The following is a 22,021-nucleotide window of genomic DNA, read 5'->3' on the forward strand; positions in this document are numbered from 1 at the left end:
GGCAAAGAGATAATTACACCGCAAAACTGTTGACAAACTCCTCTTGGTATGCTAAACGAACGAACGAAGGCGAAAAAAAAAATGTTGGGGATAAATCTAAGATATCAAGGGCTGGGAGAACTGGTACACATCGATGTAGTTTTTGGTTGGCTGGGGGAAGGCAGAGGGTACATGAAGTAGGTTCAAAACGACTGTACTGTTTGCGCACATGCATAGCAAAGACGTGGGGAAAGGGGAGATGCCGAATATTTGGTGTGAACAAATTTAGGTTGTTTGAAAAAAAGAAAAAAAGGACACAAGATGGAGAGGGATCATGCCTGTATGACCGACACAACGAGGGAAATAACTAGATGTATGATATGAAGGAGCGAAACCCGGACTATTTGTTCTTGGCGATTTCCCTGGCGGCTTTGATCAGCGGAGCCAATGTACGCAGGGGCTCTGAAAGTTTGAAGAATGGATGCTGGAAAACAACATAAGAAAGAAAGATGAAAATATAGTATGCGATGCGTACCTGCAAAAGCTCCGTAGCATTTGGCCGCTTCTCAGCGTCAACTTCAAGCGTCTTGGCTAGATAATCGCTGAACACCGATGACAAGTTTTCAGGATTCGCAATGGTGGGTGTCCCGTTTGTCGCAATAAGGTATAATGCCTTCAAAGGGTTCTGATTTAGATATGGAGGCTCTCCTTCGATCATTTCTACAAGAAGTGAGGTTTTTTTAATTATCAAGTCGAGAAAGTATGAGAAAAATTTACCTATTGCCATAATGCCCAAACTCCAAATATCAACCTTGGGTCCATACTCTTTCCGAGTCACTACCTCCGGTGCCATCCAATACGGCGTGCCCACCATAGTAGTTCGTTTCGCATGCGCAGGATCCGAAATTTGAGCGCAGAAACCAAAGTCAGCTAGAGTTTCAAATGGAATAAAATCAATAACCAAACAAAATAGGGGCAAATAAAAAGACCACTGACTGAGTTTGATGTCCCCCACCATGCTAAGAAGGACATTATCACTCTTAATATCACGATGAATAACGCCATGTCTATGCAGATGCTCCAAACCCTGGCACGTCTCCCTCGACACAGCCGCAATTTGGCCCTCCGTCATCAAGTTGGCGGTTACGACGTCCGTGAGCGAGCCGCCCTCCATGTACTCCATGACCACCCACAGGTCATTCTTATGAAGGAAGGAGTCGATGTAGTTGACGATATTCGGATGCCGCGACGACCGCATTACCAGAATCTCATTGATGATCAGATCTTTCTTGGGCTGCTTCTCCAAATCCATCTGTTTGATAGCCACTGACAGATTCGTGCCCACTTGATATGCCGTGTACACACCACCAGATGCACTAAATCGCCAGTTGAAGAAAGTCCTTGAAAGTAAGATAGAAACTCACCCTTGTCCGATCTTGACAAGATTACGGTACAACCTCGTCGGGTCAGCGTCTGTACAAATTTGCTGCAGCCGTTTGACGATATCCTCCTCTTTCCCTTTGTCGACCTTCTTCTCTCTCCTTCGTGGCGTCGCAACGCCAGAAACTTTGGCCAAACTAGAAGCAGCCGCACTCGGGGGTTGATTTTGAGCCTGCGCACGTGGATCACCACGCTCTCTTGCATTGGGTGCTGTCGGGCTTACTTGCTGTTTCAGCGGCAAGTCGGAAGACGATGATCCTGGAGATGGCTTCGCATATTGCTTCTGTTGTCCAAGAGCGTTCACACTAGGAAGTTGAGCGGGGCCCTGGCCGCTTGGAGATCGCCTATCCCGAGTTGTATTAGAACGGCCAATGTCCGCAGATTTGACTGGTTTAGCGGGAGTACGTTGAGAGGTGGAACGATCAAGAGCTGGAGTAGCGGTGGAAGGTGGCGTAGGTGCAGGACGAAATGAACTTGGCGCAGAAGTTCCAGATTGGACAGGTTGAGAATACACCGATGGTTGCGATTGTTGCTTTTTGGGAGGCGGAGGAGGTGACCGCTGAACAAAGGTGAATATCAAGCAAACATTCAACGGACAACTAACTGCTCACCGGATTTGTGAAACCATCTTCCCCAATCTTGGCAATAAAAGCTGTATCTATTGCTCCTCCCACATTTCCCAACTTGTCCCATACCTCACCATGACCTTCCTGGTAAAACTTGACAATCTCCATCACGGCCTGAGGATTCTTCTCTTGCTCCGATCTCGAGATCCCACTTTCCTGCAGCAACTGTTGCCATTCCTTGGGCAAGCCAGTGAACTCTCCTGTGGACGAGTTGAAACCGACATGGGTGAGGTGAACTGGGTCATATGGTGTGCTAATCTCCGGGCGTTTCGTGGGATTGAATACTTCCGACATGAAACCTAAAACTCCCTTCTTGGACTTTGTCGTTGTCGTTCCACTACGCGATCTACTGCCGCCTCCAGCGCTAAGCGGGGGCGGTCCGGAATAGTCGCTGGACGGGCCTGATGGCAGTGCTTCATGTGGATCAGCGTAAAAGTGGCTGTCTTCTGGCATAGGGGGTACTGGCTGGGATAGACGACGAGAAGCAAACGGGGACTGGGTGGGGAAAAGGTCGTTCAAGGTAGCCGTGTTGGCGCGAGAAGGACGCGGTGGAGGTGATGTTCCAGCCATTCCGTTGGACGCAAAGGGATCGTGTTCAGTAAGTCGCGGTGAGGGACCAGCAGATGACAAGCTGTGCTTGCGAGGGTTTGGCTTCTGTAGAGAGTTGCGAACTTTGGGAGAGGTCGGGGTAGGAGGCGAGGTTGGGGGGTGGGATTCGGTAGGCGTCTTTGATCTGAAAGATGCCGAGTTTGGAGGGGGTGGGGGTGGTCTGGAAGGGATATAGGGAGTGAACTTGGCAGCTTCCGCAGCGTGCAGGTTAGCGTCGGCAAGAAGAGCGTTGTACTCTTGGATTGATTCTCTGGACGGCCTGTGGTACTCCACGGTGATTTTCGATTGACGACGAGCTTGATTTGGGAAGGCGCGTTGATTAATGGCGCTTTGGGGTGAGGACATGTCCCACTTGGACAAACAGATGAAAGTCAAGTCCTGTGAGTCTCCGACCAAAAGTTCAGCAGTGGGCGGTGTGTAACACGGCTGCCGTTCACCACTTTGCTAGGTACAAAATGTCTCCGATTACAGCGATTGGAAGCAGTTTCGCGGCAACTCGGAGAATTACGAGATGATCCTTGAGCGGCAACAAAAGGCAGCGAGGTTGAAGGAACAATCGGAAACCTGTGAAGATGATTGTGGTCGTTACGGCTCTCTATCAATGATGATGAGCTGAAAGTGGCAGGGCTGAACAATGCTCACGGTCACGAACAGGGGTGGTGATAGAGGGCGGTTGTTTGACACGACAACGAAAAGGTTGTAGACGACGAAGGAGTGGTTGTTGTGGGAGTAGAAAAGCAAGGAGGGAGGCTAGCGCCAGAACAAAAGGCAGGAAGCTGCAATAAGCTCAACGTCGAAACCTGCTACTATGCAGAAAATCCTAAACAAAGTCACACACGTAACATCCTTGTCACAACGTGTCACACCTTTCACTTAATAACAGCACAAGGACCCAGGAGCAGGAGTCGAGGCAACGTCGAGGACATGTTCAGACATCGGATTCTTCCTCGATCGTTTATTATTCACAACGTTTTCTTGTTTTAATACAAATTGCCCAACTACATTTTTTCTTTTTCAGTAACATTTCACGGAATACCCACCGCCGGAATTGAAAAAGACAACAGCTGCATCCTCCCGACGACGCCGTACCGAGTGCTTCACCGGAACCGGCACTCCTACGACATCAAAGATCATTTTTTTCACCACGCGGAGGTCGGCCGTGACGTCGCCATTCACAGGCAACCATGAATGGGACACATTTGGCCAGCACTGCGGCCAAGAATGACATTGTGGGTGCTTTGCTCGCTCTTTGGGCAGCAGTGACGCATCCGAAGAGTACAATAATGAACAAAACCTTTCTTTCATGTACGAAACGAGGTCGCTTCCATACCAACAGGTCTGTCTATCTTGGTCTATGGATCAGCTTTAGGTACCTCATCAACCACGTTAACCGGCGTTGTCCATTGTTTCAACCATCTGAAATATTTATATCTGCTCCAAATGTGTGGTGCGTCCACCGTCCCTTTCACGCGATGTCAAGTTCCAAACTAGACAATGGGTATCTACAAACTACCCTGGCGATGTTGACTACGAGCAACCGAAACGAAGGGATCGCTTCTATCAAGCCATCTCATAATAGATGCCTCAGTACCCGACGGGAAAACCGGAGGTGGAGCTTTCGCAAGTTCAATGGCTTTACGCGCAGCCACGCAGATCATAACAGCTGCAACGATCACTGGAAGCATCATTACAATCACAGCGCTACTCCAAAGAACAATAAAAACGTACTGCACACAAAGGCCAGGCATGACGAGACCCCCATCGCCGTGATCGTGCCACAAATGTTTTTTCCCAGCTCCTTTAAATCTTCGTTTGGTCCAGAATAGCATCGTTTCGGGAGCTCGTGAATCAGTGCTAAAGCAGAAACTAAAGCGGGATTAGTACAAATGTTATAGATGGTTGTAAATGCGAAACGCGTACTTGCGAACAGAACAGCGATCCCCGCAGAGTATCCTACATCTGCATAGGAGGGATCAGCAGCGTATTGATAACTTTTGGACCTCTGGAAGCTATAATACAGCATTAGTTAGTCTTTGAATACGAAGAGGAGACAGGGACGCCACGCACAGGAAACAAACTGAGGCAAAATGGCCCAACGCCAATAGGATAGCCAAGCAAATGAGACCGAAAACGAGAGCTAAAATACCAATCAATCTAGTATCCCTGTACGGATATAGAACAAGCACTCACGTTCCTTCTTCGGATGCAGGAACGACAGCGTAACGATCCCAAATATCAGGTTGAACACTGCGAAGAACAAAGCAAAGCCTGACGAAATCAAACACCAGATCAAGAGCGGTTTCAAAGCAGCCACATACCCAGATACGGCCTCCATTCACACAGCGATTTAAGGACGTTCTTGAGAGCAATCGAAACAGTGGACCGGCCACCAGATGTCATGTTCAAAGATTCGTGAAAGAGGAAGGGAAAGATAGTAAGTAGGTCGTTACTGTCATTTCCCAGATAATTATCATCAACGTCGACGAAAGGAGGAGGAGGAGCTCACCAAACGGGCCTTGAGGAAATGGAAACCTGCTCAAGAGCGCCATCATGATGGATGCTGCGTTTTGTAGTCTTCTCGCGATGATGGCTGTGCAAGGTTTGAAGGGGACCGCGGTGACCGGGCCGCTTCTGACAACGACACGCTATAACGACAAACTTCGTGTACGATATAACAGAACCCCCGGGTTTGAATTCCCCAGATGCGCGAGCTACTTACACGACTAGGTCATTATCATTCTGGGTAAAGTCAATGCTCAGAGCTTACAGAGATCCGGTTGACAAGTGATTATTTTCATCCTAATAATTACATTGCCGGGTATACAAGAAATATAAAGAGCTCACAAAGATTTGGACTCAACGGACAAAAGTCACAACCTGATTTGACCCTCCGGCTCTACCGAGTCATCTTCAATCCCATCTGCCACGTTGGCTGCCGCCCACGCAAAGGTCGCTTCGTCCTCTATATCGATCGGCGGCGGAAACTCGGCAAGCAGTGGGTCTTTTATTGGATTGTGCGCCACATAACACACCACACAGATGGATGCAACCACTTGTAGACGGATATGAGCTAACAGAACAAGAGGTCGGGCATGACCTCACATATTGCAAGAGCCAACCGAAGGAGTAGATTGATGTTTCTTTTGATTTCATCATCGCATCGGCCCCAGTGAGGGTTGAGGCATTCAGAAGGCGAGAAAAACGCGACGACTTGGCAGACTGCGATCGATGATCAGCCACTGCCGGCGATTTCTGAATGTGTCAGGGAGCACACCAAGTATTGTCACTGTCAATGACGCAAGAATGAGGAGATGGCTTCTGGCTTTTGTCAAAGCGTGATTTGAGTTCCGTTGGTTGCTGTACCAATGTCTGGAGCCAATGTGGAAAAGGTTAAGCAGCCCGGTCAAAAGACTGGAGAGAAACAACACACATGGGCATAATGCCTAGAAGAAGCAACAAAGGCTCGACAAATCTTTGCATGGCCAAATCTAAACACTCGCGTCAGGAACTCCGTCTCATGATCTGAAAACATAAAAGGGCTCACTACTCTCCTGATAGAAGTCCTAAAATCAAAACAAGTACAGCGTAAATTCTAGTGAGACTATACAGCGAACGGACCAAGTCAAACAGGGCGGAAGGGCGATCGGCAAATGCGTACCATAGTATGTCCTATGGTCCCCCAAGACCGTTGAGCAGAAGTTGGACATGCCCGTCCAAACGCTTCGGATAGTCGACTCTGATCCAAGAGCCATTGGGAACACTGGAAAGAGAGGGTCTTGAAAGACCGTTGGGCAGAAGTTAGACATGCTCGTCCAAACGCTTCGGATAGTCGACTCTGATCCAGAAGCGTCTCTTGATCCAAGAGCAAATGGAAACACTGGAAAGAGAGGGTCTTGACCCTTGAGGTTGTGAGTTGGTGGCCCAGTCTGAGAGCGGCAGACGAAGAGGAAAAGAAGGACCATGTACGTGAGAAGTGAGGTTATCAATCCGTTCATCCGCGGATTTTCACCCTACCATCATCAAGGCGCGCCCAAAGGAAAGTGCTTTATGAGGGAAGAGTTGGCAATACCACCGTTACAACAGCCATCAGCGCCAAAATGGTCAACTTGATTTAGAGTCAGAATGCTGGACAAGTAAAGATAAGGTTAGAAGGGAACGCACACTTCGGGATTCATCTGCCTTTCCACTTTAATCTGCCTACTAGGGGTCCCTCCAGAATTCAAAACAATCTTGGTGCCCAACCGCAATGTGAACAGCACAAAGCTGCGCGTGGAAAACTACGACGCCGACAGAGTGGACTGGCCGCGCACTTAGCAAGATGATTCCAGGACTCCTAAGATTCTGGTAGGCTTATGGACGGATACTGTCAATTATCGCGGCATCAAAGAAGTCGGAAATGGCCCCGGGGCCATGTCTAATCTTCAACTTACCCCTTATCTCAACGTAGACCGCCCTCAACTTCAGCACTCTTCCGTCACTGTAAGTACACTTCTTACCTTCATCCTCAGCCAAGCGCTACATCTAAAGAACAGTTTTTTTGCAGGAGTTACCAGTCGATGCTTTGGGGTCTGACCTGTCCTCGCAGCTAAGGGCCTCACTCACAGTTGACTCCTCCAATGGTGTTGCATGCGCTGCATCTGCGAGGCTATGGGAATGTCTTCTTGAGAATCACCGCTTACCCTACCTTTTGCTGAGAGTGGCGGACATGCGAATGACGCTGGGTAGCAAAGTGACTGCCCTTACCTTGTATGAAGAGGTTAGTTCACCCGATATACATGGACAAGATGCGTTGTTACTCAATTTTTGTAGTTGCAAACGATGTTGGGGGCTCCACAGCTCGCCCGTTGGATTGCGCATTCTCGGTCATCTATTCTGGCCGAGGCAGAGCGGCAAAGTAAGCCGCCATTTGCTTTTGCCATCGTAACCTCATGGTTGATGAATTTCTGTAGTGTTCAACTACAAGAACGATTTGTCGCTGGGCCTCTCGCCGAGCCAACGTTGGCGATCGACAGCAGAAAAGGATACTTTCCCTTACTGCAAACTCCAAAGCGCTCACATTGATGTTATACGCCAATGGCAGAATATGCATCCTCCGAAGGACATTATGGCCAAATGCCTGAATCTGCACTGTCTCGAGACCAATGTCATTGAAGGAACAGTTCAGTTCGATCCATCTGTCAGTTTCTCGTTCATTCTACACCGCGTGCAGGTCCTTACTTTCGTCGCAGGATACAGCTAGACTGGTTGAAGTCGGCTTCTACAATCAAGCAGAGCTCGTCGACCTAGGGAATCCCATAGGCGGTGCAGTGCGAAACCGCGCCGATGCGCTATCTATCCTCCAAGATACACATGAGGTCACAAATCCTTGTTGTTTTTGCCTCCTTGAATACTGCTGATGATCCTGTGCGTATAGGCCTTGAGTGAAATATTTACTTCCCTCGAGTCTGACCCTCTGAATCTCACTGTGGAGACAATATGCCGTCTTCATGCAGAGTTCATGCAAACCAGCCGGGTCTTATACATTGACACGGTTTCCGGAAGTCGATTGTCTTACCTTAACATAGGAATAACTCGACAAGTCTCCCGCTGCAACGTCACAGCGACTTCTCGCGAGCAAGGCGTGAAGATACAGTTTTGTCCGTATGATGAAGTCGAAGCGGACCTTATTACATTTTGCAAACGCTTCAATGTCAGTATGGAAGTGGCATCACCTCAAAATCGACCATATAAATAAATGTACTTACGAGCTTTTAGGAACTTGTTCGACAAGCCGATATGGACCCTTTCGCCTCTGCCGCATGGATCAGTCATGTTTTTCTCACTATTCATCCCTTTGAGGCAAGTTTCTCGTTGTATTAATCACCTTCCACTTATACTTTTGCTCGACTGCGTAGGATGGTAATGGACGATTATCCAGAATCTTAGCGTCAATACCATTATTGAAGAATGGACTCCCACCTCTATGTATCCCGGCTTTCTACAAACTTGCATACAATCTGCTCCTCAACAACGCATGTTCCATTGTCCCTACTTCCTCGTTTCCATGACTGACTGTTACGCAGATGAGAGCGAACCGAGACGGAGACTACCAGAAATTGATGCAAATGCTATATGATGCAACAAAGGCATCCCTGGACACGCTGAAGGCAATAATTTGACTTGAGACAATGAGAGGGAGTTGCAGTAGGGCAACAAGGCTATGATAACTTGAGATGTGGAAAGAGCAATGTGATAATGGTTCGCTTGAAAATTTTTGCTAGAAGACAAATTACTTACGTGGGCATCAAAAATCAGCAGCTGCTATCGAGGATAGACGAGTTGCCATCATGATGAACACTGCGTTTTGTGGTCTTCTCGCGATGATGGCTGTCCAAGGTTTGAAGGGGACCGTGACCGGGCCGCCTTCCAGTTATACGACAAACTTCGTCCATAGTTTACTTGTAACAGAACCCCATGTATAGTCGGGTTTGAAGATGCGCGAGCCATTTACACGACCAGGTCATCATAATTTTGAGTGAAGTCAGTGCGAATCAGAATTGACGTCAACTTCCACCCAGAGCACTTGTCCAGCGACAGGGTCATCGAGGCTCATAGCTTACAGGGATCTAAGCCGTTGGAATGTGTGTCATCCTAATATTTACATCGATGGGTATACAAGCGATAGAAAGCTCACAAATGTCTGTACTCGGCTGAGAGGGTCATAACCTGACCTGACCCTCCGGCTCTATCGAATCATCTTCAATCCCATCTGCCACATTGATCCCCGCCCACGCAAAGGTCGCTTCATCCTCTATATCGATCGGCGACGGAAGCTCGGCAAGCAGTGGGTCTTTTATTGGATTGCGCGCCACATTGTACACCACATACAAGGATGCAACCACTTGTAGACAGATATGAGCAACAGAACAAGAGGTCGGGCAGGCCCTCACATATTGCAACAGCCAACCAAAGGAGTAAGTTGATATTTGTTTTAACTTCATCTTCGCAACGGCCCCAGCGTCGGTTGGTGCATTCAGAAGGTGAGAAAAACGCGACGACTTGGCAGACTACGATCGATGATCAGCCACTGCCGGCAATTTCTGAAGAAAGGTCGTGGGGGCACACCAAATATTGTCATTGTTAAAGACGCAAGGATGAGGAGGTGGCTTCTGGCTTTTGTCAAAGCGTGATTTGAGTTCCGTTGGTTGCTATACCAATGTCTAGAGCCGACGTGAAAAAAAGGTTAAGCAGCCCGGTCAAAGGGCTGGAGAGAGACACACATGGGTACAATGCCCAGAAGAACCAACAAAGGCTCAACGAGTCTTTGCATGATGTTCAAACCTAAACACTCTCCTTAGGAACTCCGTTTCATGATCTGAAAATATAGGAGGGCTCACCATTGTCCTGATAGAAGGGCGGATATTGAGTCAGTCCTAGAATCAAAACAAGTCCAGCGATAAATTCCAGTAATGCTATATAGCGAACGGGCCAAGTCAAACAGGGCGGAAGAGCGATCAGCAAACGCGTACCATAATATGTCCTATGGTCCCACAAGACCCTCTCTTTCCAGTGTTTCCAAATTGCTCTTGGATTAAGAGACGCTTCTGGATCAGAGTCAACTATCCGAAGCGTTTGAACGGGCATGTTCGACGTCTGTTCAACGATGTTTCCGGGACACCTAAGATTTGGTAGGGTCGTCACCAGCCGTTATGGACGGATACTGATTTGAGACCAATTACATACCGCGACATCAAAGAAAGTCGAAAATGCAAATCCCATAGAGACTAGAAATACAGGTTTACATGTCCGACTGACTATATAAAACTGAAGAGTTCAACTCGTGGCAACGGCCTGGTAACACGGCAACAAAGAATGGTTGAAGAAACGATCAAATCAAGTCCTTAGAAAGTTAGAAGCTTAGATCGATAGTCTATAACAAGTGCTTGTCCCAAAAGTTCAGCGCTCAACCCGAATCGACTCTCAAAAAGACTCTTTCAACGTACTCTTCTAACGTCTAGTAAACTGTAAGACCAGTAAGTATAGGGCTTCAGATATAGTAGTCGTGGTCTGAATAGTAATCATACATGTCATCACCAATATCATCCCATGCCACATAATCATCTTCCGAATCGGCAAAACCTGTCCCCCTCCGGCTCCCATCCCAAATCACATCGACAACGATTTCTCTAAGTTCGTCAACATGCTTTGCCGTCAGGCAATAACATTGAGAAAGCGTCAGCTCGCGCACTTCGGCCCCCCGCTCGTAACGTTGCACTAGGCAGTCCTTCAAATCATCCAGCTTGGCAGATTGTCCATTACCAAAATTCGCGGTTTCAATTGTAAGGTGGAGCAGGGAGGGAAAGTAGACTGCAGGGGGGATCTCTCTCCAATTGCTTGATTGTTTCCGCGTCGATGAATTCGCGGACACATCTGTGCGAGTGGGACTACTAGGCTCAGCAATCATGGCTGACAGAAGCGTGTGTACGCCCAGCCTCGGTGCACGTATGGATCTTAGATGTGTAAGCTTTCCAAACCTCCTCAAGAACGTTTGTTCCGTGATTTGGCATGCGCTCAAAACATCCAATGACGCGAGTTGCTCCAAAGGTAAAGCAGCACAGGTCTCTCCGATTACCTTATCCCAATATTCGGACGTAACGGTTGAAAGCCATCGGAACTCCAAATTTATGGAAGGCTGCAGATTCTGACCTCCATCGGACAACGTTTGAAACGACAACACGGTGGGCCAGGCTTGCAGACTGAAGCCCACTGAATCAAAACCCACGATTTTGAGACTGCGGATGGGGCACTTATGTAGTTTTTCAGCACTGGATATGATAGCTGTTGGATCCCATAAGCCACTGACAAAGGTCATGATACTGGAGAAATTGGCGTCAGAGACCATTGTGCTTCGGCAATACAGCTGAAGGGTGGCAACAGATGACGCAGATAGATGCCTTAACGCATTAGAACAGTCGGTATCAGAGCTCGAGAGATATAAAATTGTCAACGAGTGCAGTTTAACATTGCGTTTGTATGACACCGTCGAAGAGCCATCAGCAACATGGGGAAGCGCGTCCTTTAAATCGAGCACTGTGAGGGTTGGAAGTTGCTCTAGAACATCCAAAAAAAGGGGTATAGATGGTCTAGTTCCTGGAGCGGTATCATGAATTTTTAGGTGTGTAAGACCTCTGAGAAGGTGGGATGTCCAATCAAGATTGCAATGTATTAATTCGAGGTGTCGGAGCTGAGAAGAGTCATCACTGAAGAGCTCTGGAGGAATGGAGTAGTTGTCAAGAGACAGCTCCGAATATTGGTAATCGTTTGTTGAAGTAGTCAGCACGAGGGTCTGAAGTATGGGCGCCGCTCTCGGGACACTCGAGAAAAGTTTTCCGAATGATGCACTCGAGGAAGTTATGTTCAACACCCGTACACGGGAAGTGTGGTTCATGGCCAGTTGAACGCCCTCGATTGATTTTGGGGCCCCCATGTAAGCAGACCAGACATCAATTACAAGAGGAACCATTTTGGACCTCTTCAACATCTCTTCCACCCACCTCGGTCGCGCGAAAACAAGTGTTGTCCAGAATTGAGGGCAACCGATAGCCACTGTTCGCCAATGGCGTGAGACGTGGGTGACTCTAACCCAATCCATGTTTAGCTGCGGGCGCCGATATGTGGCTGCGCAATACAGGAATATTTTGGAGAGTATTTCAGGGGGGAGGCGCGAAATGGCAGCTAAGCTATTGCGGCGAGACTTGAGCGCTCGGATGGCCCCTTCCATTTTCTCAATGTCCTGATCAATACGGCGACGAGCAACATCAGCGGTATTATGAATCTCGTAAAAGTCTTGAATTTGTGGCTCGGAGGATGATATGCCAGGGATATCTTAGATTGAGTACTAAGTATCCTGACTTCAAATCTAATTGACCTTGAAGGTGGAAGCATACCTGTGGAAAAGGGGTCATCAAGTTTAATGGATTGAGAATGTAGACCAGCGACAAAACCCGACATATCGAGGTGTCCGGGTGTGGTATGGCTTGGGTATGGCAATGGTATGGAGTTCATTCATTATTACATAATCCGTCGTCAATAGCGTTCAACGTTCAACGTTCAACATTCAACATTCAGCCTGAATTGACTCTCCAAAAAACTATTTAACCTCTAAGAACAATGCAGGGCTTCAGAAATGGAAATGATACTGGTCGTCATCCGAATCATCCATGTCATCATCGATATCATCCCCATGATCATCTTCCGAGTCATGGACATCGACAAAACCTGTCACCAACCCATCCCAAGTCACATCGACAACGATTTCTCTAAGTTCCTCAACATGTTTTCTCGTCAGGCGATGACATCGAGAAAGCACCAGGTCGCGCACTGCAGGCTTCCTCCAGCAACGTTCCATCAGGCAGTCCTTCAAATCCTCCAATTTGGCATATTTGTTATCGTAACCTGGATCAAAACTTATGTCTTCGATTGTAAGATGGAGCAAGGAGGGAAAGTAGATGCTTGAGTGTTTCCCCGTCGATGAATTCGTGGTCCCAGTGACGGTCCTAGGCTCAGCCATCATGGCTGACAGAAGCGTGTCCACGGCCCGCCCTTGTGTGCATATGAATTGCAGATGTTTGAGCTTCCCAAACCTCGCCAACCATGTTTGTTCTGTAATTTGGCGTGCGTTCAAAATATCCAACGAGACGAGCTGCTCCAAAGGTAAGGCAGCACAGGCCTCACTGATTATCTTATCCCCAATTCCAGGTGCAACGGTTGAAGACCATTGGAAAAACAAATCTATGGAAGGCAGCGGATATCCAGACAATGCTTGGAACGATGGTCTTGGCCAGGCTTCAATACTTAATTGAGTTAAACCGACAGCATGGATTTCTAGCCAATGGATGGGGCGCTTATGTGGTTTTGCAGCACTGGATATGGTAGCTGTTGGCCCCCATAAGCCACTGACAAAAGTCAGGATACTGGAGAAATCGGGATGAGACACCGCTGTGCTTCGGCAAGATAGTCCAAGGGTGGCACTAGATGGCACAGATAGATGCCTCAATGCATTAGAACAGTCGGAATCAGAGCCCGAGAGATGTAAATATGTCAACGAGTGCAGTTCAACAATGCGTCGGCATGACACTCTCGAAAAGCCATCAGCAACGTGGGGAAGAGCTTCCTTTAGATCGAGCACTGTGAGGGTTGGAAGTTGCTCTAGAACATCGAGAAAAAGGGGTGTAGATGGTCTGGTTTCAGGAGCAGTATTGTGAATTTTTAGGTGTGTAAGACCTCTGAGAATGTGGGATGTCCAATCAAGGTTGCAATGTATCAGTTCGAGGCGTCGGAGCTGAGAGGAGTCATCACTGAAGAGTTCTGGAGGAATAAAGTAATTAATATGAAAAGGCTCCGTAGAAAGCTTTGTTGAAGTAGACAGCACGAGGGCCTGAAGCATGGGCGCTGCTCTGGGGACAATCGAGAGAAGGTTTCCAAACCATGCACTCGTGGAAACCAAGTTCAACTCCCGTACACGGGAAATGTGGTTCATGGCTAGTTGAACGCCTTCAGTCAATTTTGGTTTTACGATGTACATGGATCCAAACCGGCCATCAATGACAAGAGGAGCCATTTTAGACCTTTTCAACATCTCTTCCACCCACCTCGGTCGCGCGAAAACAAGCGTTGTCCATAAGTGAGGGCAACCGATAGCCACCGTTCGCCAATGGCGTGAAACGTGGGTGATTTTGACCCAATCCATGTTGAGCTCGTAAGTGGCTGCGTGACAAACGAATATCCTGGAGAGTACTTCAGGTGGGAGGCGCGATATGGCAGCTAAGCTATTGCGGCGAGACCTGAGCGCTCGGATGGCCCCTTCCATTTTCCAAATCTCCTGATCAATACGGTGACGGGCAGCATCAACGGTATTCATCTCGTAGAAGTCTTGAATTTGTAGCTCGGAGGATAATATGGGGGTACTATCTGTAAATATTCTGGCTTCATTGAATCAAATCTAGCTTGAAGATAAAAGCTCACCTATGGAAAGAGAGTCGTCAAGTTTATGAAATGGAGGATTCGGACCAACGACAAATGCTGACATGTTGGGTTGAACGTTGAACGTTGAACGTCGACGTTGACGTTGAATATTGTTGAATGGGTGTATTCATTATATTGGCTTATGTAAGCACTTTGCCTGCGTGTCATGTCATGTTCCCCCTGATCTGACAGAACTTTCACTAGCGCTTGACTAGCGCGACGGTACCGTGGTTGGGGATGGGCAGCGACGCATCTTCTAGTATGGCACCTACGAAATGGTTCCTGTTTACCGACTGGCCGATGGAGGAACCCATAACTGCCATGTGGAAGTTGGAGAAACACCCCAACGACGACGAGGTCGGCTCGGTACCCTGCCAGCTTTGTGTCTTTCATGCCACCACTTGACCGTTTTGCCCAAAAAACCGCCACAGGTGCCTCGACAACATCGTTCGCCACGGCGTGTAAGGCCATGATAGCGCCATCCTTCGTGTCGTCCAGGATACGGAATCTCCACGGACTTGCCGTCCTCCACTACACAATACCCTTTCACACGTATAGCGTCGATTCCTCCCGGACACTTCTCGATCCCCGGTTTCCGCAAAGCTGTGACGCCCCCGGGCTGTAGGAACTCGCCGACAATCTGGCTCAGAGAGCGAGCGTTCGAGTAGACATATTCGGAGTGGTTTTGAGCGAAGGATGGTGGATAGTCCATGGGCGAGAGAACAATCATCTATGCCGGCACCGACGATGAGCACGTCGTACGCGTTTGAGGATGACATAGGATGGCGGCGTCGTCGGTGAGGAGGTTTTGTGTGATGGTCATGTTATATGATCATGAGATATGGCAGTTTGGCTATTGCGGCGAGACTTGACCGGGACTGCTGAGCGCTCGAGTGGCGCCTTCCATTTTCTCAATGTCCTGATCCATACGGCGACGAGCAACATCACCGGTATTTTGAATCTCGTAAAAAGTCTTGAATTTGTGGATCGGAGGTTGATATGGTATGTTAGATCGAGTACTAAATATCGTGACTTTGAATCTAATTGAGCTTGAGCTTCAACGTTTGAACTTTGAAGCGTACCTGTAGAAAAGTGGTTTTGAATTGAGGATTCAGACCAACGACAAATCCTGACATGACATATATGCTGAGGTGGGCGTTGGTGGACGCTCATTCAGTATTACGTAATCCGTTCATCAAAACATCCATTGAACTTGCATTGAACGCGCACAACGTTCAGCCTGAATTGACTCTTTGAAAGACCATTTTAAATTCTTAAACCAGTACAGCGCTTCAGAAAGGGAAAGATGCGTAGTAGTCATCCGAATCAAAGCCATAAATGTGATCATCCATATCCGAGTCCCCCATGAATCCAAAATGATCACCATAATCACTGTCTTCCGAGTCTGTAAAACCTATCTCCAACCCATCCCAAATCACATCGACAACAATGTCTTTAAGTTCGTCGACATGCTCTGCCGTCAGGCGGTGACATTGAGAAAGCGTCAGTTTGCGCACTTCGGCCTTCCTCTCGTAACGTTCCATCAGGCAGTCCTTCAAACCCTCTAATTCGGCAGATTCGTGATCGTAATCTGAATCAAAACTTGTGTCTTCGATTGTAAGATGGCGCAGGGAGGGAAAGTAGACTGTGGGTGGCATCTTTCTCGGATTGCGTGAGTGATTCCGTGTCGATGAATTCGTAGGCACACTTGCGCCGGTGGTCGTACCAGGCTCAGCAATCATGGCTAAGAGAAGCATGTGTACGGCCATCCCTTGTGCACGTATGGATCGTAGATGTGCAAGCTTCCCAAACCTCCTCAACCACGTTTGTTCTGTCATCTGGCTTGAGGAAACGTCCAACGAGGCGAGCTGCGCCAAAGGTAAAGCAGCACAGGTCTCTCCGACTACCTCATTCCAAATTCCGGGCGGAATGGTTGAAGACCAGTGGAAACTCAAATCTATGGAAGCCAGATCTCCAGATAACCTTTCAAACGACAATGTGGTAGGCCAGGCTTGTAAACTGAAACCCGTTGAACCATCGCTCACGAGTTTGAGACTGCGCATGGGTGGTTTTGCAGCACTCAATGTGATAGCTGTTGGTTCCCATAAGCCACTGACAAAGGTCAGGATGGCGGAGAAATCAGAGACCGCTGTGCTTCGGCAATATAGCTTAAGTGTGGAGATGGATGACACAGATAGATGCGTCAATGCATCAGAGCAGTCGTAATCAGAGCCTGAGAGATATAGATTTGTCAACGAGCGCAGTTCAACCTTGCGTTTGTATGACACCGTCGAAGAGCCATCAGCAACATGGGGAAGCGCGTCCTTTAAGTCGAGTACTGTAAGGGTTGGAAGTTGCTCTAGAACATCGAGAAACAGGGGTGTGGATGGTCTAGTTCCTATAGCAGTATCGTGGATTTTTAGGTGTGTAAGACCTCTGAGAAGGTGGGATGTCCAATCGATATTGCAATGTATCAGTTCGAGGCGTCGGAGTTGAGAGGAGTCATCACTGAAGAGTTCTGGAGGAATGGAGTAATTGTCATGAAAAGAATGCTTTGTTGAAGTTGACAGCACAAGGATTTGAAGGATGGGTGCTGCTTTTGGGACACTTGAGAAAAGTTTCCCAAACCATGCACCCGGCGAAACTATGTTTAACTCCCGTACACGGGAAATATGGTTCATGGCCAATCGAACGGCTTCAGTCGATTTTGGGCCCATGTACCCAAACCGGGCATCAATGACTAGTGGAGCCATTTTGGACCTCTTCAACATCTCTTCGACCCACTTCGGTCGCGCGAAAACAAGCGTTGACCATAATTGAGGGCAACCGATAGCCACCGTTCGCCAATGGCGTGAGACATGGGTGACTTTAACCCAATCCATGTTGAGCTGCTGGGGCTCGTGTGTGGCTGCGCAACAAACGAATATCTTGGAGAGCATTTCAGGGGGGAGCCGCGATATGGCAGCTAAGCTATTGCGGCGAGACTTGAGCTCTCGGATGGCCCCTTCCATTTTCTCAATGTCTTCATCAATACGGCGAAGGGCAACATCAACTGTATTCTGAATTTCTGGCTCGGAAGATAATATGGCGGCACTATCTTGGATTAAGTAAATATCCTGACTTGAGATCAAATTGAGCTTGATGGTAAAAACTCACCTATGGAAAGCGGGTCATCAAGTTTATCGAATTGAGGACTTGGCCCAACGACAAATCCTGACATGTTGAGGCTGAACGTTGAACGTCGAGTACTGAGTCAATACTGAGTATAGGAGTCGTGCTTGAGTCGTGCAGTCGTGTACAGATCGCGTCGATAATTGCAGAGGCTTGCATAAGCAAGACAAGAGCAGTCACTAGCACTCTCATCGAACACGCCGACGATGGACTCCTCCGAGTTGTATCATGTCAAGCAGCAATTCGTGCTCGGTAATCGCGCTACTCACCGCTTGAAACACATTCTGACACACTCTTTTTGAAAGGCGCTTACAAGACACTTACCCAGCTCACCTTGCCAGATTCTTCATCGCCCGATTATGCGTCTACACTCCTCTACAAAGCTCGTGCATATATCGCTCTTCACGACGCGAAATCAGCGCTTCAACTGATACCAGAAGACACTGAGGATGTTTCGCTTAAATCCGCTGCCTCGCTCGCGCGATACGTGGCTGCTGCCGATGCCGTGGAGAAGGAGGCGGCTTTAGAGGAGTTGAGAGATTTGTCTGTTGAGATAGAAGGAGATGAATCGGAAGGGAGTGAGAGAGAGAAGGCAGTTGTCAGAGTGCTGGCGGGTACAGCATTTGCGCAAGCCGGCGAAATCGAGGAAGCTTTAGAGACCCTTGGAACCGACACTGAAGATCTAGAAGCGTATGTACTTATCTTCATCCCACTTTTTGTCGAACAGCTCAATGTTTGTTTTCCAGAGTCGCGTTAATCGTTCAAATTTATCTCTCAATCAATCGACCTGACCTTGCGAAGAAACAATTTGACCGTTCGAAGCGGTGGGCTGAGGATGACCTTCTCTTGCAACTCATCGAATCCACCATTGGTCTTGTCACCGGAAAAGATGGTTATTCAAATACCAGCTCCTTCTACACCGAACAATTGGGCAATCCGTCGCTGTCGTCCCCTCACCTCTTGACTGCACGCGGCGTTACACGCATCTTCCGAAACGAAATTCCGGAAGCGAGATCAGATCTAGAGGAGTCTTTACAGCAGCAAAAGGGGAACCCGGAGGCAGAGGCTGCATATGTGGTTGCTGCTGGATTGGGTGCTACAAAGCCGTCGGAGGCTGAGGAGCTCTGGACGTGCGTATCTTTCACGAATTATGAGTCGCTTTGTGTTCTAACAAATTCACCCATTTATCTTCTTCTCGCAACAGCCGATTCGCAGCAGAGCATCCCACACACCCGCTGGTTGAAAACGTGAACAAAAAGGCCGCTGCATTCGATGAGTTTGCAGCCAAGTTCACTGTCCCACCCTTGGCAACGGCTTCTGCGTAGTGATTTTTGTGGCATGTATTATTATTATTGTGGATAATGAGGTTTGCATTATATTCCACAGGCGTCTACCTGTTAGGCAATCCTCAACAGTGTAGATGGGTGCTGTGTCCTTATGGTTTCGAAGTTCCCCCAACATCTTATCAAAATTAGGGACCTTACATTGCTCTAGGCGGATTGCGCGCAAAAAAACATTCTTCTATTCGAATAGTTGTGACATGCAGGTATACAAGGGTAAAGTACAGGTATCGATGAAGGATAAATACAACGAGAGCAATGGAGTCAGTATCTTCAAGCATTCGCAAAGCGTAATTTTGATCCACCAGCAACGCGAGCCCAAATATCGATATCTTCGTACTGCGTGATCAAGTTTCAGCGACACTGCCAAAATAAAAATAAACCAGGTAAATACCTGTGAAATGGTGTCCATAAGCTGCACTTCCGTGAATCCAGCACCAATCACACGAGCACGGATATCAACCATGGACAATTCTTGGTCGTCGTCTTCCGCGTCGGAATCCACGTCCATGTCCCGTTCTCTCCCAGGGCCCCTCCCGAATCGTTTTTGACGAGTCCTTTTACTAGGCTTCCCACCGGAACCAACCATCCCTTTGATCAAGCGGAATATTTGACTGACGGCAGATTTATCGGGTTCATAATCCTTCTCGTTGTCGTCTTGTAGACTTGCTTTGCTGCATTCCATAAGACGCAGCGCCTCGTCTACGTCAGGACGTTCAACGGTGTCAGCCAAGCGGAGACGGGCTAGGGCTTGCGCTAGGCGCAGAACGCCGAGCAACGTTCGTGCAGAGGTATAAGTGTGAGATTTAGCTTGTTGTTCTTCGTCTTTAGATTGCTTGCGGAGTCGAACATATGAGTCAACGACGTAAGCTGAAACGTGAGGTGGGACGGTAGGGCGTTTTTGCCTCGCAAGAGCGATATAGTGTCTGGTGTACCAGTCAACGATACATACACTATCGAGAGAAGAAACGCGTACCTCATGACGTTTGGGTCAACGACGTCATTATCAAGCGCAGGATGTCGGTTATGCATGTGCACGTAGGTAACGTGTTGCGCAAGACGTTCGTCGTCATCCCGTGAAGGTTTGTCAAGAATGAGGAAAAGGAGGTCAAATCTTGACAGCAGCGCCGCGGGAAGATTGATGTTCTCAACCGGGGAGACTTTGGGATTGTACCGTCCATAAAGAGGATTGGCGGCGGCAAGTATTGATGTCCTTGCGTTGAGTGTTGTTGATATGCCTGCTTTTGAGATAGAGATTGTTTGTTGCTCCATTACTTCGTGAATTGAGGTCCTGTCTGCTTCCTCCATCTTGTCGAATTCATCAATGCAGCAAATTCCGTTATCGGCAAGGACCAATGCTCCACCCTCTGAGGTTCAAAAGATATTAGATTGTTGGAATGATTGAAATAGATTCACGTACCTAGCACCATCTCGTCCGTGACGGGATCCCGCATAACGGCAGCGGTAAGACCGACTCCTGACGATCCCTTTCCGGTGGTATAAACACCTCGAGGAGCGATTTTGGATATATATTTCAGCAGTTGCGATTTCGCGACCCCTGGATCACCCATCAAGCACATGTTGATGTCGCCTCTAATCTTCATGCCATCCCCAGTAACCTTGGTCACCCCGCCGACAAGTAAGAGTAATAAAGCCTTCTTCACGTCTTCGTGGCCGTAAATTTCTGGAGCTATACTTTGGGCCAGAGTGATGTACAAAGCCGGGTCATTTCTAAGTTCGTTAGTAGCACGTAAAATTTCGGGCGTTATTTCCATTTCGCTGTATTGCTTCTTCAGTTGATGAATGTAGTGCGCTTCGAGATAAGTGTCGGTGAGAAGGCCCGCGCGAATCGCCTGGAAGCCAGTGTAAGGGGTGGGGAGGAAGACTCCGCCAAGGTGGACGACGTCGCCGGGATTCATCGTCCGAGTAAGGGTCCCATTTACGTGAACAGTCATTGATCGAGGGATGTGTCCAACGGGCACTTGGTCGGCCTACAAGACTATTAATCGCAGTCGAAAAGATTTGATTCTCGTGACACGTACCATCTCCTGAATCTTCACTTCTTGAAAGGGGCTGAAGCGACAGGCCCGAGTTTGCATGTGTAAAGAGTTATGGATCCCATTTGTCTTACATTCACTCTCATTTTGGCAATCAGAAATCGGCATGAAAGATTTGTTTGAGATATCTTGGAAAGTTTCAGAGCCACAGACATCACAAGTATAGGCGTTGACTTGCAGGAGTGGCTTGACTTCCGAAACTCGAGTTACAATCCCGCGAACAGTGATTAGGTGGCCAAGATAAGAGCCCTTGACGTCACGAACAGCGATGGCAACGTCGCTTTTGAGAGGTTTGAAGTAAAGATTGCTGTCCGATATCTCAAGACGTGACAAGCGAAACGATGGAATAAAGACGCACTATCGTCGGAGAAGATGATCTGGGAAACCATCCTGGATACCCTCGGTCTGCTCGTTACGTTCGCGCCGTTGATGTAGAATGACGTCGATGACTTCGTCGTGTTCACTGATGTCCTTGGTCGGTTGGGGCATCAGCTTGTCTACGACCTCGCTGAAAAGGCCAACATATCGACGTGCATTATTGCGGATACGGGTGACGAGTTCTGCGTCGTGCTAACAAAGGCGCGTTATGTGATGCAAATGCAAAGGGGGTAGCAACGTACTGCATGAATATCTTCCAAGTCAATCATAATCATTTGCTGGTCGCGGTTTGCGATTCTTTGCTTTAGGACTGATTAGACGCGCTATCGACGCGTCAAAGTGTGACGGGAACGCGTACCAACTGGTTCATATACTTTAGGGATGTTGTGTCTGGAGCTGCAACACGTTCATCATCGTC

The 22,021-nt window shown here is 48.1% G+C and overlaps 12 protein-coding genes across 12 annotated transcripts; 2 read left to right on the top strand and 10 right to left on the bottom strand.

Moving 5' to 3' along the window:
* Nucleotides 1–13: 13 nt before the first annotated feature.
* LACBIDRAFT_305262 (uncharacterized protein) lies at nt 14–214 on the bottom strand (the record flags this gene model as incomplete). Its single annotated transcript, XM_001875077.1, has 1 exon — nt 14–214. One exon carries the CDS (start codon nt 212–214, stop codon nt 14–16), a length of 201 nt encoding a protein of 66 aa, XP_001875112.1.
* A 165-nt stretch (nt 215–379) lies between these two features.
* Nucleotides 380–1,552, bottom strand: LACBIDRAFT_229673 (uncharacterized protein; the record flags this gene model as incomplete). The annotated part of the gene is made up of 5 exons (XM_001875078.1): nt 380–463; nt 515–699; nt 757–909; nt 976–1,355; nt 1,404–1,552. Coding segments are annotated over 5 exons (951 nt in total), but the record flags the coding sequence as incomplete, so codon positions are not given.
* A 118-nt stretch (nt 1,553–1,670) lies between these two features.
* On the bottom strand, nt 1,671–2,417 carry LACBIDRAFT_171102 (uncharacterized protein). The gene has a single exon (XM_001875079.1). The coding sequence runs from the start codon at nt 2,337–2,339 to the stop codon at nt 2,019–2,021; it is 321 nt and encodes a 106-aa protein (XP_001875114.1). The 5' UTR covers nt 2,340–2,417; the 3' UTR covers nt 1,671–2,018.
* Nucleotides 2,418–4,097: 1,680 nt separating this feature from the next.
* LACBIDRAFT_292014 (uncharacterized protein) lies at nt 4,098–6,616 on the bottom strand (the record flags this gene model as incomplete). The annotated part of the gene is made up of 13 exons (XM_001875080.1): nt 4,098–4,329; nt 4,383–4,520; nt 4,575–4,663; nt 4,722–4,791; nt 4,845–4,922; nt 4,973–5,103; nt 5,161–5,299; nt 5,374–5,377; nt 5,555–5,724; nt 5,757–5,873; nt 5,929–6,065; nt 6,199–6,217; nt 6,313–6,616. The coding sequence occupies 13 exons, from the start codon at nt 6,614–6,616 to the stop codon at nt 4,157–4,159; spliced, it is 1,569 nt and encodes a 522-aa protein (XP_001875115.1). The 3' UTR covers nt 4,098–4,156.
* Nucleotides 6,617–6,776: 160 nt separating this feature from the next.
* Nucleotides 6,777–8,513, top strand: LACBIDRAFT_321696 (uncharacterized protein; the record flags this gene model as incomplete). The annotated part of the gene is made up of 8 exons (XM_001874499.1): nt 6,777–6,787; nt 6,983–7,133; nt 7,240–7,410; nt 7,464–7,548; nt 7,604–7,830; nt 7,883–7,960; nt 8,068–8,343; nt 8,409–8,513. The coding sequence occupies 8 exons, from the start codon at nt 6,777–6,779 to the stop codon at nt 8,511–8,513; spliced, it is 1,104 nt and encodes a 367-aa protein (XP_001874534.1).
* Nucleotides 8,514–8,720: 207 nt separating this feature from the next.
* LACBIDRAFT_305267 (uncharacterized protein) lies at nt 8,721–10,305 on the bottom strand. The gene is made up of 5 exons (XM_001875081.1): nt 10,163–10,305; nt 10,031–10,105; nt 9,914–9,974; nt 9,808–9,853; nt 8,721–9,700 (listed from the first exon to the last, which is right to left on the bottom strand). The coding sequence occupies exons 1-5, from the start codon at nt 10,275–10,277 to the stop codon at nt 9,353–9,355; spliced, it is 645 nt and encodes a 214-aa protein (XP_001875116.1). The 5' UTR covers nt 10,278–10,305; the 3' UTR covers nt 8,721–9,352.
* A 375-nt stretch (nt 10,306–10,680) lies between these two features.
* On the bottom strand, nt 10,681–12,644 carry LACBIDRAFT_305268 (uncharacterized protein; the record flags this gene model as incomplete). Its single annotated transcript, XM_001875082.1, has 2 exons — nt 10,681–12,518; nt 12,581–12,644. 2 exons carry the CDS (start codon nt 12,642–12,644, stop codon nt 10,681–10,683), a joined length of 1,902 nt encoding a protein of 633 aa, XP_001875117.1.
* A 169-nt stretch (nt 12,645–12,813) lies between these two features.
* Nucleotides 12,814–14,721, bottom strand: LACBIDRAFT_305269 (uncharacterized protein; the record flags this gene model as incomplete). Its single annotated transcript, XM_001875083.1, has 2 exons — nt 12,814–14,603; nt 14,658–14,721. The coding sequence occupies 2 exons, from the start codon at nt 14,719–14,721 to the stop codon at nt 12,814–12,816; spliced, it is 1,854 nt and encodes a 617-aa protein (XP_001875118.1).
* A 222-nt stretch (nt 14,722–14,943) lies between these two features.
* LACBIDRAFT_305270 (uncharacterized protein) lies at nt 14,944–15,387 on the bottom strand (the record flags this gene model as incomplete). The annotated part of the gene is made up of 1 exon (XM_001875084.1): nt 14,944–15,387. The coding sequence occupies one exon, from the start codon at nt 15,385–15,387 to the stop codon at nt 14,944–14,946; it is 444 nt and encodes a 147-aa protein (XP_001875119.1).
* A 562-nt stretch (nt 15,388–15,949) lies between these two features.
* LACBIDRAFT_305271 (uncharacterized protein) lies at nt 15,950–17,877 on the bottom strand (the record flags this gene model as incomplete). Its single annotated transcript, XM_001875085.1, has 2 exons — nt 15,950–17,754; nt 17,814–17,877. 2 exons carry the CDS (start codon nt 17,875–17,877, stop codon nt 15,950–15,952), a joined length of 1,869 nt encoding a protein of 622 aa, XP_001875120.1.
* Nucleotides 17,878–18,034: 157 nt separating this feature from the next.
* LACBIDRAFT_305272 (coatomer complex protein) lies at nt 18,035–19,153 on the top strand (the record flags this gene model as incomplete). Its single annotated transcript, XM_001874500.1, has 4 exons — nt 18,035–18,080; nt 18,134–18,518; nt 18,575–18,958; nt 19,033–19,153. The coding sequence occupies 4 exons, from the start codon at nt 18,035–18,037 to the stop codon at nt 19,151–19,153; spliced, it is 936 nt and encodes a 311-aa protein (XP_001874535.1).
* A 174-nt stretch (nt 19,154–19,327) lies between these two features.
* LACBIDRAFT_182062 (DNA replication licensing factor MCM7) lies at nt 19,328–21,911 on the bottom strand. Its single transcript, XM_001875086.1, has 8 exons — nt 21,846–21,911; nt 21,584–21,795; nt 21,211–21,532; nt 20,589–21,159; nt 20,145–20,535; nt 19,751–20,094; nt 19,563–19,687; nt 19,328–19,507 (listed from the first exon to the last, which is right to left on the bottom strand). Exons 1-8 carry the CDS (start codon nt 21,876–21,878, stop codon nt 19,442–19,444), a joined length of 2,064 nt encoding a protein of 687 aa, XP_001875121.1. The 5' UTR covers nt 21,879–21,911; the 3' UTR covers nt 19,328–19,441.
* Nucleotides 21,912–22,021: the final 110 nt, after the last annotated feature.

The sequence above is a fragment of the Laccaria bicolor genome, genomic scaffold (genome assembly GCF_000143565.1).
Source record: "Laccaria bicolor S238N-H82 LACBIscaffold_2 genomic scaffold, whole genome shotgun sequence".
In the NCBI taxonomy this organism is placed as follows: Eukaryota; Fungi; Basidiomycota; class Agaricomycetes; order Agaricales; family Hydnangiaceae; genus Laccaria; species Laccaria bicolor.

What these genes read in the sequence shown, in the direction of transcription:
- LACBIDRAFT_171102 (XM_001875079.1), bottom strand. Translation starts at nt 2,339, where the DNA reads ATGTCGGAAGTATTCAATCCCACGAAACGCCCGGAGATTAGCACACCA.
- LACBIDRAFT_305267 (XM_001875081.1), bottom strand. Translation starts at nt 10,277, where the DNA reads ATGCCCGTTCAAACGCTTCGGATAGTTGACTCTGATCCAGAAGCGTCT. An exon ending in GCCCTTCTATCAGGACAATG is followed by an intron (nt 9,975 to 10,030) that starts GTGAGCCCTCCT and finishes GAGAGTGTTTAG; the next exon opens with GTTTGAACATCATGCAAAGA. An exon ending in CAAATCACGCTTTGACAAAA is followed by an intron (nt 9,701 to 9,807) that starts GCCAGAAGCCAC and finishes CATCGATCGTAG; the next exon opens with TCTGCCAAGTCGTCGCGTTT.
- LACBIDRAFT_182062 (XM_001875086.1), bottom strand. Translation starts at nt 21,878, where the DNA reads ATGATTATGATTGACTTGGAAGATATTCATGCA. An exon ending in ACTTGGAAGATATTCATGCA is followed by an intron (nt 21,796 to 21,845) that starts GTACGTTGCTAC and finishes CGCCTTTGTTAG; the next exon opens with CACGACGCAGAACTCGTCAC. An exon ending in GTTGACCCAAACGTCATGAG is followed by an intron (nt 20,095 to 20,144) that starts GTACGCGTTTCT and finishes CTGGTACACCAG; the next exon opens with ACACTATATCGCTCTTGCGA.